Below are 12,988 nucleotides of genomic sequence, written 5' to 3'. Positions count from 1 at the left end.
AAGGTAACCTTACTTTTTAACCTGAAAAAAAAAACACGATATAACGTGAAAAACTAAAAGCCTCTCCCACCCCTCCATCCCTCAGAGATAACCTCTGGGGGCAGTTTTTCCAGTATCCTTCTAGATGTTTTCTCTGCACATGTAAGTGTGTGTCTGCAGGGGAATGTCCTCTGTTTTTCTTTCAAAATGAGATTAGAGGTTACAAATTGTTCTGCAACTTGTTCTTTTTGCCCAACAACGTATCGGGCATTTTTCCAAAACTGACGTCACTCTTTTTAACACCCACATAATACTCCATGATTTGGATGTACTATAGTTTATTTAACTGTTATCCTGCCACAGACACTCAAGGTGTTTTTTTTTTTTTCAGTTTTCTCCCATCACTATCTAACTGGTTCCTGGCCTCAGGTCTCAAACCTCTGATCTGCCTCCCACACCACTGCTTGATTGCAACACCAAGTCTGACTATCATTCCCAGCTCAGCTGTTTTCCTTGCATTAGGGTTATTCACAAGGTGTCTTATCTCCCCTCCTAGGTCTTAAGCTCAGGACAGGGTGTTTGCCTTGGAGGTCCTGACACGGAACACTAGGCCTGTCAACTCCGCAGTTTTTGAGCCAATCTCAGTGCTGCCCTGGGGAAGTAGAAGGAGGTGCTCAGGCCACATGGATACTCATTTTCTTTTTCATATATATGTGTTGGGAACTCTGGGGACCTGGCTTTGTGCAGGGCACTGGAGCTCCGGGATGAAACAGATACAGACCTTGGCAAGCTTACAGTTTAATGGGAAAGACAGGCATTGTACATCCACACAGATAAATACATGGATAATTACATATGGGATGAGTACTTTGAAAGGAAACAACAGAGGAGAAGGGATGGGGCCACCAGGAGAGAGGGCCAGTGAAGCCAGCAGACCATGGGATCTGGTTCCCATTCCAGGCCACTTCCCCTTTAATCTTCTCATCTGACAAGAAGGGAAATACCTCTTTCAGTTTTAACTTTCTGTGATAATAATACACACTATCAGAGTTCAGGGCAAGTAGAGTTCCCCACTGCCTGATAGGGGTCAAGGGAGACTTCTCACTGACATCACATTGGCCTTGAGCCACAGGCAAGCTCTACTGCCATTCGATTCCGGGCCGAATACTTGTTGAGCATATACCATATGTATCTAACATATAGAGGTTAGGGGTGTGTGTGTGTTGGGGGTAGTTGTGGTGGTGAGTGTTTAAAGATTTAAAATAGGTGACCTCTGAAGGAGTTTACAAATTGATGGAGCATCAGACCCAGGATAGGATAATTTCAATATACATCAAGTGAGAGGAGAGCGACACATCCACAGCTCTGGGAACTGAGCACTGGCTTCAAAGGCAAGCAGTTCTGGACTGGACTCCCTGGCCCTGCACTCCCCGGCCAGGGGACATGGAGCTTCCCAAGTGTGCTCAAAAGGGGCTCCTGGAGGGCCCTGAGCTGAGACAAGCTTGGAGTGTGAGTCAGAAGGAGCTAGAAGGGCATCTGGGAAAAGTAATCTGTGTGAAGATGGGAGCAAGCTGGAAGGGAAGACACTTGAGACCACAGAGGAAAAGCATCCCACGGGGCACAGGGCACCTGGACGAAGTCAATTATACTAGCCTGGAAAGAAAAATCCAAGCCAAAAAGAGCATTTTAAGGAGGGCAAGCAGCCCCCATTCTCCTCCCCATGGGCCAAGGATTTCATGCCCTAGAGAGGGCACCAGATGGGAGGAGACAGAAATCTGCTGTCACCTCTGCCAGTCTCACCTCCATATCTATGTGTCTGTTTCTCTTTGGAGTGATTAAAAATACTGTAAATTATATGCTTACACTTTGTTGATGTTCTCTTTATGATCCACTGTACATGGCTGTATATATTTTGCACATCTACATACATATTACTGTGCAAAGTTGTGTACACAAAGCCAGGCATACTGTACTTTATGGAAAATTTAAGAGCGTTTCAGAGGTAATTAGAACCATCTGTGATTTTCCCTCCTGGCTTTGGGAGGGAGGTGCAGCTAGAGATAGTCAAGGGCCAGCCCTGGGGGTTTGTGAGGCCAAGGTAAGGAGCCAGACTTGCTCTAAAGGCAGTGGGGAGCTATTAAAAGGTTTGAGAGGGAGGCCTTAGTGAAGCTGAACAAAAGTAAAATAGAAAGTTCCAGGCTCTCCTTGTTTCTACTTAAGATAACAGAGTTACTTCCACAATCAAAGCAGGAAATCCCAAACCAGTTCTGTCCACAATTCATCTCTGCCTCAGTTTCTCCATCTGTGAAGGGAAGCCCCACCTGCCATAGTGTGGGGCTGCAGGACCACAGGTCAACTTTGGCAAACAATGAGGCCCATTTAGGCCGGCCTGGGCAAAACCCAGGCACATTGTTGCCAAATCTGAATGTCATTCCTGGCCTCCAAGGCTAACAAGCTCTGGACGTGGTGCATCCAGGTTCGGATCCCATTCCTTGGGGAAAGAACTTGGTGAAGCTTCTGCAGGCCTATTGATGTCCTTCTTCCCTGGGCCAGAGACTCTTAAAACTTCCTGGGAGAATGAGGCAACACGCCTCATTGTGCAGCCCTCAGCAAATGCAGCAGCTGCACCGAGTGCTAAAGAAAAGCTCCCATAATAACTATGTGTGATAATAAAAAGATAAAGAGGCAAATAGGTATGTAGGTCAGCTCAAAAATAGCCACCCATCCATTTGGCCCGGGTAACCATTTGTGCCAAGTAGGTCTAAAGGGTTTTCTTCCTTCCCCTCCCAAGCTGATATTCCCTGCTTTTTTATAAGGCTGCCTTAAATAAAAGTCCCCGGGGGCTGCCCGGGCAGTTCTGACCTGCAGCCCTATAGGAGCAGGCACTGCTCCCTGCACTCCCTCCACCAAACAAATCCTGGGGTCAGAGGGCACAAGGGCTCTGCCTCTCTGACGTGGGTTCTTGGGCCTGAGTCAGGGTGTAGGGTGGTGACTCACAGACACTCCCCCGCCCACCCCCATAAGGTTCTGCGTGCACCCAGGAGGCCTCCCCCACCCCAACAGAGACGGCTTTGTTAGCGGACCCGGCCCGAGGAGAGTTACTGCCTCAGGGTTGTGAGGGCCTCCTCAGCCTCTCCTCCCTCCCCTTCTCCCCGCTCTTCTGCCCTCCCCAGAAAGGCGCCAGCCGCTCGCCCTGCCCCCCACCCAGCAGCCCAACGACTAAAGCGCTGAGCTCAGCATCTCCCCAGCCTGGCGGCTTTCCTCTCGGACGGTGGGAGGAGTCTTCTTCCTCCCCGGAGTGGGCGGGGTCAATGCTAGCCCCGCCCTCCTCCCCTGTCTCACTTTCCCTTCTTCCCCCCCCACCTCGTCCCCAAGACGCACGTTCTGCAAGTCACGTCCCCGCTCGTCCCAACACACACCAGGGGGTCCGTGGAGACAGACCCCCACCTCCCCAGTCAGCTGCTCAGCATCTGTCACCTCCCCTGCCCGGCTCCCCTGAAGGCGTACCTCGGCCGAGGGTGGGGGGCGGGAGGGGAGAGGAAAGGGAGCAGGGGGTCTTCCCTTCCCCCATCCCGGCTGGCCCCACTGCAGACCAGCCACAGCGAGGAAGTCAATTCAGCTCTTGTGTGCTCCTCTTCCCAGAGCAGAAGCTAGAAATCTAGATTTTTTTGTGTTTCTCTGCGTGTGATTTTTAAATACAAAAAGATTCAGCCGTAGCTTCTGGATTCCTACGCCAAAGTCTGTCCTTTGTGGGTTACAAACGTTACAGCTGGGGGCGGGGAGAGGCTCCTCTTTTGGCTCACCACTTCCCACATGGGCCCTCCTGAGCTCTCAGGGAGGATACCTGGAGGGAGGATGTGACAGAATCAGTGTCACTTCTGGGCTTGCGGTTGTCTAGCTGAAGGGGACCCCATGGCGACAGTGAGCTTTGCCATTGAGTCAGCACTGCTGGGCCCTGCTGAATTCTGCATGGGGAGGAAGAGCCTCATCAGATAAGATAAAGAGCCTAACCAGCAGAGAAAGTTTTCTGTCAATAGCTCCATATCGACTCCAGGTGTTCACTCCACCTGTCCTACACCACCGCTCCCCAACGTGTAGTGCCCCCCTCCCCAGCCATACAGTCCCTTTGGCTCTCAACTAAGTGTCAGGGGCTTGGAATCAAGGAAATCAGCCTAGATCTAGAGTCACGGCTCCAGCCTGCTGACTGGCTATGTGACCTTAGGCAAGTCCCTGCACCTATCCGAACCTGTTTTCTTACCTGTACAATGGCACTGATGAGGCCTGTCTCATCTACGCTATGCAAATGCAAGCCTGGATTCAGGCTGTCCCCACTGTAGCAGCTTCTGATCATCCTTGTCATCCCTCCACCCCCGCCCCACCCCCACCTTGATGAACAAAGCTCATCCTGACCCTGCCTGCCCCGCTTTGATATATGGCAATTGGAAACCCTCAAAAAGCGAGAACACTGAAAGGGCTGGAACTGGGACGTCTGTTTCTACCTTCTCTGGCAGGCCTCCTCCAGATGGTCCACCACCCTATGGGCCGCCCTCCACCCCGGGAGTTTTAGAAAAGGAGCTCCATAGAACTGAAATCTTTTTTTCTGTGTTATGATCTTTGTGGAGTTGAATAGGCCCTTGAGATTCTCTAGTTCTGGGTTTTCAAAACTGGGGTATGAAAATCCCAACAGTGTCTGAAGCCACAGGATAAACGCAGTGTATCTTTTTTGTTAAAAAGGGTTTTTGGGGGGGCAGGGAAGATTAAGTAATTGAAGTATTGTCATTTTAAAGTTTGCTACCGAAATTACAAATTCCCATACACGGATAAAATATAAAATAGAATGCAAGATTGCATTATTTGTAATAAAAATAATAAAATAAAATAATAATTTGTAATGAAAATACTGGATTTCAAAGACACATTACGCTTCCTAGGCGCTGCTTCAGGCCACAGCTCGGAATCCTATTCATCTTTAGCAGCCAAATAGCCAAATAGCCTGAACTCAGGTCAGCTGACTCCTGTCCCCTCACAGGGCCTGGGCTTGCCTCGGAAAGCCAGTTAGCCTAGGCTTTGGGTACTAACTGGAGAGAGGTGTTACCTCAGCCTCCCTCCACTTCACTGTTTTCTTCCCTCATAAGAGTTCAGAAGCTAGGATGGAAGAGGGATTCTGAGAAGCTGGCCAAAAGCTGACCCCGCAGATGGGATTCCTTCCTGAGAGGCAGTCCAGTGTGTTAGTGAGAAAAGAGAGACAGTGCCCTGGAATCTGGATCCCTAGGACAACTCTGGCTGCGGGGGGAGCAGTGGAGGTCTGGCAGGCCGTCGTGCCTTTCACCACTGCAGGGGTAACCTGAGCTCCGGCAGGATACTCAGACTACCCTCCTAGCTCCACCTCTGTCATGGTGGTTTAACAAGCCAGCCCTTGGTGGGGTTCCTTCTGCCCTTTCCCAGAGGAAATGACTTCTTGTGAAACCTAGGAGCCCATTAGAACTGGCTGGCTGTGAGCGCACCATTACCACATGTGGGCCTAGTCTCCACAGCTGTGTGCCATCTCACCTGCCCCGAACCCACCCCCAACCCACAGAGAGGCTGGGAAGCCAAGCCAGCGTTCCTTCCAAGGCCTACCTTTCTTCCTGACAGGTCAGTCTGCAGACGTCCCCACTAAAGATAAGCATCCGGACCGCCCAGAGAGCTTTGTACAAAAGGGACCCATCCAGACCTACCAAATCAGAATGGGGATTGGCGAGGTGGGTGTCAAGCTCCACAGGAGATTCTAATTACCAATCAGGCTAGAAAGCCGCTAGTTGATGGTAGGATTCCATGACACTCACTCTGGGCCTCAATTTGCTTTTCTGTAGAATGGCATTATATTCATTCCTTCGGGTGTAAGTAGATAATATAATTCAAAAGCTTCTTTGAAAGGCTGCACAATACAATGTATTGTTAGTATATCCATTTCAAAAAGTAGCTTCACTTGCAAAAAGATTCCCCTCTGAATTTTTAACTCTCCCTCCAATATCACAGTCAAAATCCTGCTAAAGCCCTCAGCCGTCAACAGCTTTTCACAGCCTTCCTAGTAAACCAGGTGCACTTATAATCTTGCTATTCTGACCAAGTTGTTGTTTTTCAAGTAAAAAAGCCACAGGAGTCCTGGGAACACTTTTGCTGGCTTCATTGTCCCCACGTGCCACCACCACTCCACCCTCTCCCCACCACCCGGGCGCCTCCTGCCACCTCCACTCCCCTCAATGACATGTTTCCAAAGGGCTGTGGAGGCAACCCAAGCAGAGCCGCGCAGGCGTGCTGGCTGGCCTTCAGGGGTTCCCATCCTGAATTCTGGGGTTCCCAGAAACACACCCCCACCCCAAGATCTGGTTTAACTCCCCACACCCAACTGGGGCAACTTGCCAGACTGAGGTCCTGGGAACCGGTGCACAGGACAGAAACCGCCAGAACAGGGAGGGGCAGGTGGCCTGGAGTGTGTGCTCACTGACTTGAAATTGCAGGCTGCTGTGAGTCCTACGGGAAGAGAGCAGAGCCTGAGAAGGGGCAGAGCTTCTGCACAGGCATGGCTCTGGCCACAGAGACTGGGACATGGGGCATGGTTACCAACTTCAGAAGCCTGAGTCACTGGGGACATGACACTAGCCCACTCCTGCTGGGAGTTCAGCCATCTCCCCATCAGGGTCGTCTTGATACAGATTCCATGTTGCACACTGTGTCTATGTTAGGAGTGCTTTCCCCAGAAGACACATGTAAATGCAGACTCGAATGGTAATGGTGCTATCTGGAGTTGTGCAAAGGGGCAACCCTACTCCCACCAACAAGGGAATATAAACTTCAAAAGTATTTTGAATCCAAAAAAAAAAAGTATTTTGAGGAGAGTGACCGCTTGGTGAGTTCAGGGTCTCCTTTGGGATGATAAAGACGTTTTGGAATAGATAGAGGTGGTGGTTGTACAACACTGTGGATGTACTAAATGCCACTGACTTGTTCACTTTAAAAAGTTTAATTTTACATGTGAATTTCATCTCAATAAAAAAAATTTTGAGTATTTTAAGGCACTTGAAGGGAAAGTACTAATTGCTTTAAAAGATTTCCCACAAGTCAGCCCTCTGCACAATGAACCTCTATCCCCAACTTCCTGGGGTTGCCGACTATACCCAAACTGGAAGAATTAGGTTGCCTTAGAAGCCCACTTCCTGACCTGAGCTGAGGAAGAAGGGAAATACTCAGATACATCCAACACTCTTAGCACTTGTGAGAAAGGGGGTAGAAAGGTAGCATGGAGTTCTTCTGAAGGCTCACCCCAAAGGCCACCCAGATCCTGAGAATCCAGGTGTAGGTCTGCAGTTCTGGGAAAATCCACCTTCTTGCTTTATCCATTCATTCATTTATTCATCCAAGGAATATTCACTGAGACTCTACTATGTGCTAGCCACTGGAAGTTAAGAAGAGTAGAACTGGACTTCCCTGCTGGTGCAGTGGTTAAGAATCCGCCTGCCAATGCAGGGGACACGGGTTCGAGCCCTGGTCCAGGAAGATCCCACATGCCGCGGAGCAACTAAGCCAGTGCGCCACAACTACTGAGCCTGCACTCTAGAGCCTGTGAGCCACAACTACTGAGCCCACGTGCCCCCGTGCCACAACTAATGAAGCCCGTGCGCCTAGAGCCCGTGCTCCGCAACAAGAGAAGCCACTGCAATGAGAAAAGCGCACCACAAAGAGTAGCCCCCTGCTCACCACAACTAGAGAAAGCCTGCGTGCAGCAACAAAGACCCAATGCAGCCAAAAATAAATAAATTTAAAAAAAAAAGAAGAGTAGAACTCACCCTCAGGAAGCTCATGGTCCGGTGAGAAGACTAAAGGGGAAACAGTTATTAACAGAGATGTGCATGGGGTGTGAGGATGACCTGAGGGGGGGCACCTAAGGCATGGTGTATTGGGTTGGGCACTGGGGAAGGCTTCCTGCAGGAAGGGATGCCACAGCTGGGTCTCCAGGGCTGCTGGCAGGAGCATGTCCAGGCAAGCCTGACCTGCAGCGAGCCTAAGCCTGAGGGGGAGAGAAGCAAATGCAGGGTTCATAGGATCTTTGAAGGATTTGAAGAGGCCTGGCTCAGAGGCTAGGAGATGGAGCTGCCCGCTCCTTGCAAGTACCACTTTTGGGACCCCCCCCATCCCATCTTCAATGCAGAGAGAGGTGTGTGAGATGGTAACCATATCTTTCCAGCCCCAGCCATGTGGAAGGGATCCTGCCCTTCACCTCACAGGATGAACCAAGACCCTCCACCCTAGCTCCTCGGAGGGGCTAACAGTTAGGAAACTCCCCTTCTAGATCCAAAGGTTCTCCTGACAGACAATGGTATGGGGCTTTGCCCCCCTCCTTCATAGGGGTGAAGAGTTTCAGTCGGGAAGCCACTTAGCCCTCCACCCTCATCCCCCTGCAGCCAGGCCTCCTAGCAGGTGGTTGTTTACCCTATAGCCCACTCTCTCCTCTGGGAAAAACCTCCAGGGTTAAGACTGCCTGTCCTTTTCTGAAAATGATGAGACAACAACATTAATGGATTTCTTTTGAGAAGAAACAAAATTACCCAGTGGCCATGAACATAGCCCTTCCCCATTATAAAAAGCTGTTTTATTAACAGAATGAGACAGTGAATGAAAAAAGCTGCTTAGCACGCTTCTTCCGTGATGGCTACTTATTGAATGAATGAATGATTCCTAGTAAACTGACCTTTCCAAAATGGCACTGGATTCTTTTGCTTCTGAAACCTCTATTTAAAAACCTCTATTTTTCTTAGATTAGTGTTCCACATTTTTCTGAATTTTTTTTTCATGCGGGGTCGGCGGAGAGAGAGAGAAGAAAAACACCCTAAGTCTATATCCTGCTGTCTCAGATGTCCCCAGCCCAGTCAGCCTGGGAGGAGAGAATGGTCTTGATGGATTAATTCCCTGATCTTCAGTCCGGACAGAAAGACACACCCATACAGGTCACCCCAACTCTTTCCTTCCCACCTCAGTAAAGGGTGATTTCAAGAGGATGTCATCTACCCTCAGTCCTCCAAGCACTTCACCTAATTGCCAAGACCTGGTGTCTTTAAGGTTCCCAGCAAGTGACTAGAGCTTGGAGGATAGGAAGAAAGGGCCAGTGTTCAGGCCTTGAAAGCCCCAGCAGCTAACAGACTATTCTATTCTGCAGCAGTCTTTAAGATATCTCCCAATCTGAGTCGTCTAATTTATTTTTTATCCATAAATTTGTCTGCAGAGATGGTTCTCCCATCTGGAAAAAGGGGATGGGGTGCAGGGCTTGATTCTGGTCGTTCACAGTTCTAAGTCTTGGTTTGCCCAGAAGGCCCACGGGCCAGCCTCTTTCTTTTTTTTAATGGGAGGGGGTGTGGATGGCAGCGGCCGGACTCTTCCGGCGGCAAGTGTCTTCTGTCACGCGCAAGTCTGCCCCGAGGAGACGCCCGCCAGTCTGATCTGGTTAGGCTCTGGCCCTCCCGGGGACGGGAGCGGCTGATGTAAGTTTGGTTCTCTCTTCCATCAGGATCCTGTGACCCAGATTGATATATCTTTAAATAAATAAAGGTCGAATCCGTCCGATCGCCTTCCCACCTTCAGCAATCTCTGTCAGTCTTCGAGCACCGCCGTCGGGTCACATTTTCTGTGGCCCCTCCTGAATGACGAAACAGGGGATAGCGATTTCACTCCGGGGCTTTTCCGGAGATCTAGGTCTTCGGTCCTGATGCAACTCTCCGGCTCTTTTACACAAAGCGTTTTGGCGAAGAGGGGCGCTAGGACCCGGCGGACGCCCGGGGCCTCTCGGCCGCAGCGGGCGGGGTAGGCACAGCCGCACCTCTGTCCGTCCTTAGGGCCGGCGGGTGGGTCAGTGTGTCCCTCTGATATGGCTCCCAGCTCCAGAACCAAGCGCTAGGAACCGGGGCCCATCAATAGTCTTTTAACCACGTTTCCCAAAGCCCCTCCTTGGAGGCAGCTGGAGGCTGGGAGCGGACCCCACCCCCCCAATTAATCCATCCCCTGGGGCTGTAGAGTAACAAGCGGGCGGGCAGGTGGGGCCGCCAGGAAGAGGGAGCACGGTGCCCGGAGCTGCCCAGTCTTTGGACCCCACCCCCATAACCCGACCCTTCGTAAGGAAGGGTTAGCGTGGGGTACGTGCGCGAGGGCCGGTGGATTAACGTCTGCTCCCCGCGCCGCCGTCCCACTGGCATCCACTTGTGCGCCCAATTGTGCCCAGAGCTCGCAGGCTCTCAGATGCTGGGGGCAACCGTCTTCCCTGCTTGTTGCCCCCCTCAAGTTCCCCTGCCTCTTCCCCCGCGCGGCCGCGGCCTACCCCCTCCCCCAGCAATACGACCCTATAATAAACAAGTCTTTCCTAGATCCTCCCCTGCCGCGACCGCCCTCGGGGACCTTGGCAGCTGCAGCCGCCGCGGATCCCTTTCCAGAAAGGGGGCGTGGCCGAGGCTCGCGGGTTTGGCCGGGTGCTTTCTGGGGCCCAAGGGGGGCGGGGCCAGGCGGCTGTCACCGGGCAGGAGAGAACGTTGCGAACGTGCGCCCAGAGCCCATTGGTCGAGGTGGGCCACACTCCCGGGTCTGGATTGGGCCGCGGCGCGGAAGGGGTGTGGCCTCTCCCCACTAGTCCTTATAGGTCTCTCTGCGCTGGTACTAGGGACCGCGGCAGGCCGAGGGGGAGGTGCGGGTGGGGAGAAGGGACAGGTCCGGGCAGAGCTCGGGGGTTGGCACCAGTTCGCGCACGCACTTGTCCCAGTTCTAGCTGACCGCAGTAGCTGGTGAGTGTCCCTTCTCTGTGTGCTGGTCGCTGCGCGGAGAGGCCTCAGCCGTGGGGATCCTAGCGCTCTCAGTCTGGAGCAGCCCCCAGACTGACGCCGGGCCCGCGCCGCTCTTGTCTTACAGCGTCTTCTGCGCTCCAGTACCCTGAGCTCATCTGCAAACGTCCTGGCGTCCGTCCTCACCATGCCTAGCCTTTGGGATCGCTTCTCGTCGTCCTCTTCGTCCTCGTCCTTGTCCCGAACTCCCACCCCAGATCAGCCGCCACGCTCAGCCTGGGGGTCGGCGGCCCGAGAAGAGGCACTCGGCCGCTGCGCGAGCCTGGAGAGCTCGGACTGCGAGTCCCTGGACAGCAGCAACAGTGGCTTTGGGCCGGAGGAAGGTAAGCCGTGGGCGGGAGCCGGACGCGAATAGAGGGGCCGGGGAGGTGAGAAAGCACCGCGCTGGAAGGAGTCAAAGCCACTTTGGCTTCCTATCCCATCAGAATCCGGATTGTGGAAGGAGGCGGGCAGAGGAGGGGCATTGAAGTATAGGGTACGAGAGTGGGGCGGAAACTGAGGCACAGAGTGGGAAGGAGTGCTGCTTTCTTAGCGAAACAGCACCTCCCCGTTCAGAGCTGTTCTAACTGCCTCCCCTACGTGCTTTCCCTTGCAGACTCTTCTTACCTGGATGGGGTGTCCCTGCCCGACTTCGAGCTGCTCAGCGATCCCGAGGATGAGCACCTGTGTGCCAACCTGATGCAGCTGCTGCAGGAGAGCCTGGCCCAGGCACGGCTGGGCTCGCGGCGCCCTGCACGCCTGCTGATGCCCAGCCAGCTGGTGAGCCAGGTGGGCAAAGAACTACTGCGCCTGGCCTACAGCGAGCCGTGCGGGCTGCGGGGGGCGCTGCTAGACGTCTGCGTAGAGCAGGGCAAGAGCTGCCACAGCGTGGGTCAACTGGCTCTCGACCCCAGCCTTGTGCCCACCTTCCAGCTGACCCTCGTGCTGCGCCTGGACTCACGCCTCTGGCCCAAGATCCAGGGGTTGTTTAGCTCCGCCAACTCTCCCTTCGTCCCCGGCTTCAGCCAGTCCCTGACGCTGAGCACAGGCTTCCGAGTAATCAAAAAGAAGCTGTACAGCTCAGAGCAGCTGCTCATTGAGGAGTGTTGAACTTGGGTCTGGGGGGCCGATACTGACCCCATGACAGAGACAGTTGAACTTTTGGGGTGGACATTGGCAGGCAGAAGCTGAGGGACTGCTGCCTGTCGTTAGAAAACTGACAACAGCCACCTGTGGGGAGGAAGGTCAAGGTGAGGGGAACACGGTGTTTCCCTAGGAAGCTCACTGAGGTGTGGACAGGTGGCTCCCACTTGGGCTCACACGCTGCCCCTCAGTACTGTAGCATGAAACAAAGGCTTAGGGGCCAACCAGGCTTCTGGCTGGATGTGTATGTAGCATGTACCTTATTATTTTTATTGTTACTGACAGTTAAGACAACAGTGGTGTGACAGAGCCATGAGAGCAGCTGGGCTGCACTGGCATCTGCAAGGGATGTGTGCTCACGGTAGCCGGCTCTGGTGGGGGGGGGGTCATCGAGGTGGTTTGTGTGTATCATGGTCTGAAGGGACCAAATGTTTGTTCTTTGTTGTTTTTGTATCTTTTTTTTTTTTTGATTGGAGCTTCACTACTGACCTGTTCTAGGCAGCTATCTTACAGACGCATGAATGTAAGAGGAGAAAGGGGTGGGTGTTGGGATCACTTGGGGATCTTTGACACTTGAAGAAAAAATACACCTGGGAGCTGCGTGTGGCCCATCCCCGGATGTGTAGTGAAGGGTTGAACTGTGAGGGGATGGGGCTGATTGGGGTGGGGGCTGGAACCCCTCCCCCAGAGGAGTACCATCTGGGTCTTCCATCTAGAACTGTTTACATGAAGATACTCGCTGTTCATGAATACACTTGATGTTCAAGTATTAAGACCTATGCAATATTTTTTACTTTTCTAATAAAAAAAAATCATGTTTGTTAAAACGGTTGCCTCTCATCAGTGCCATGAAATAAAAGGGAGGGGGATGGGTGCTGGAAAAGGTGGGTTTCATCACACTCTGGTGCAGCTGTGTGTTTCTCTGTCCCTTTCTGGGGCTGCCTGCCAGCTTGGTCATGGAGGTATGTAGACTGAGTGCCATCTGTGTCAAAAACGCAGGCTCCCTTGGCTCTGCTGGCTGAGGCTAC

At 52.5% G+C, this 12,988-nt stretch overlaps 2 protein-coding genes across 2 annotated transcripts in view; one reads left to right on the top strand and one right to left on the bottom strand.

Moving 5' to 3' along the window:
* ASCC1 (activating signal cointegrator 1 complex subunit 1) overlaps positions 1–10,048 on the bottom strand; it is a 137,210-nt gene extending 127,162 nt beyond the window's left edge. Inside the window, exon 1 of the mRNA XM_079900205.1 lies at positions 9,589–10,048. The gene's annotated coding sequence lies outside the window, so the exon portion shown is untranslated. The remainder of the gene's footprint in view (positions 1–9,588) is intronic.
* A 617-nt stretch (positions 10,049–10,665) lies between these two features.
* On the top strand, positions 10,666–12,781 carry DDIT4 (DNA damage inducible transcript 4). Its single transcript, XM_079900131.1, has 3 exons — positions 10,666–10,781; positions 10,906–11,161; positions 11,434–12,781. Exons 2-3 carry the CDS (start codon positions 10,966–10,968, stop codon positions 11,925–11,927), a joined length of 690 nt encoding a protein of 229 aa, XP_079756257.1. The 5' UTR covers positions 10,666–10,781; positions 10,906–10,965; the 3' UTR covers positions 11,928–12,781.
* Positions 12,782–12,988: the final 207 nt, after the last annotated feature.

This window comes from Stenella coeruleoalba (genome assembly GCF_951394435.1).
Source record: "Stenella coeruleoalba genome assembly, chromosome: 16".
NCBI classification, from domain to species: domain Eukaryota; kingdom Metazoa; phylum Chordata; class Mammalia; order Artiodactyla; family Delphinidae; genus Stenella; species Stenella coeruleoalba.
Note: the sequence above shows the minus strand (reverse complement) of the source record. Positions and strands in the feature narration are given on the sequence as shown.

Excerpts from the sequence above, each read along its gene's own strand:
- DDIT4 (XM_079900131.1), top strand. The coding sequence starts at position 10,966 with ATGCCTAGCCTTTGGGATCGCTTCTCGTCGTCCTCTTCGTCCTCGTCC. Across the intron at positions 11,162-11,433 it reads TGGCTTTGGGCCGGAGGAAG|ACTCTTCTTACCTGGATGGG; the intron begins GTAAGCCGTGGG and ends TTTCCCTTGCAG.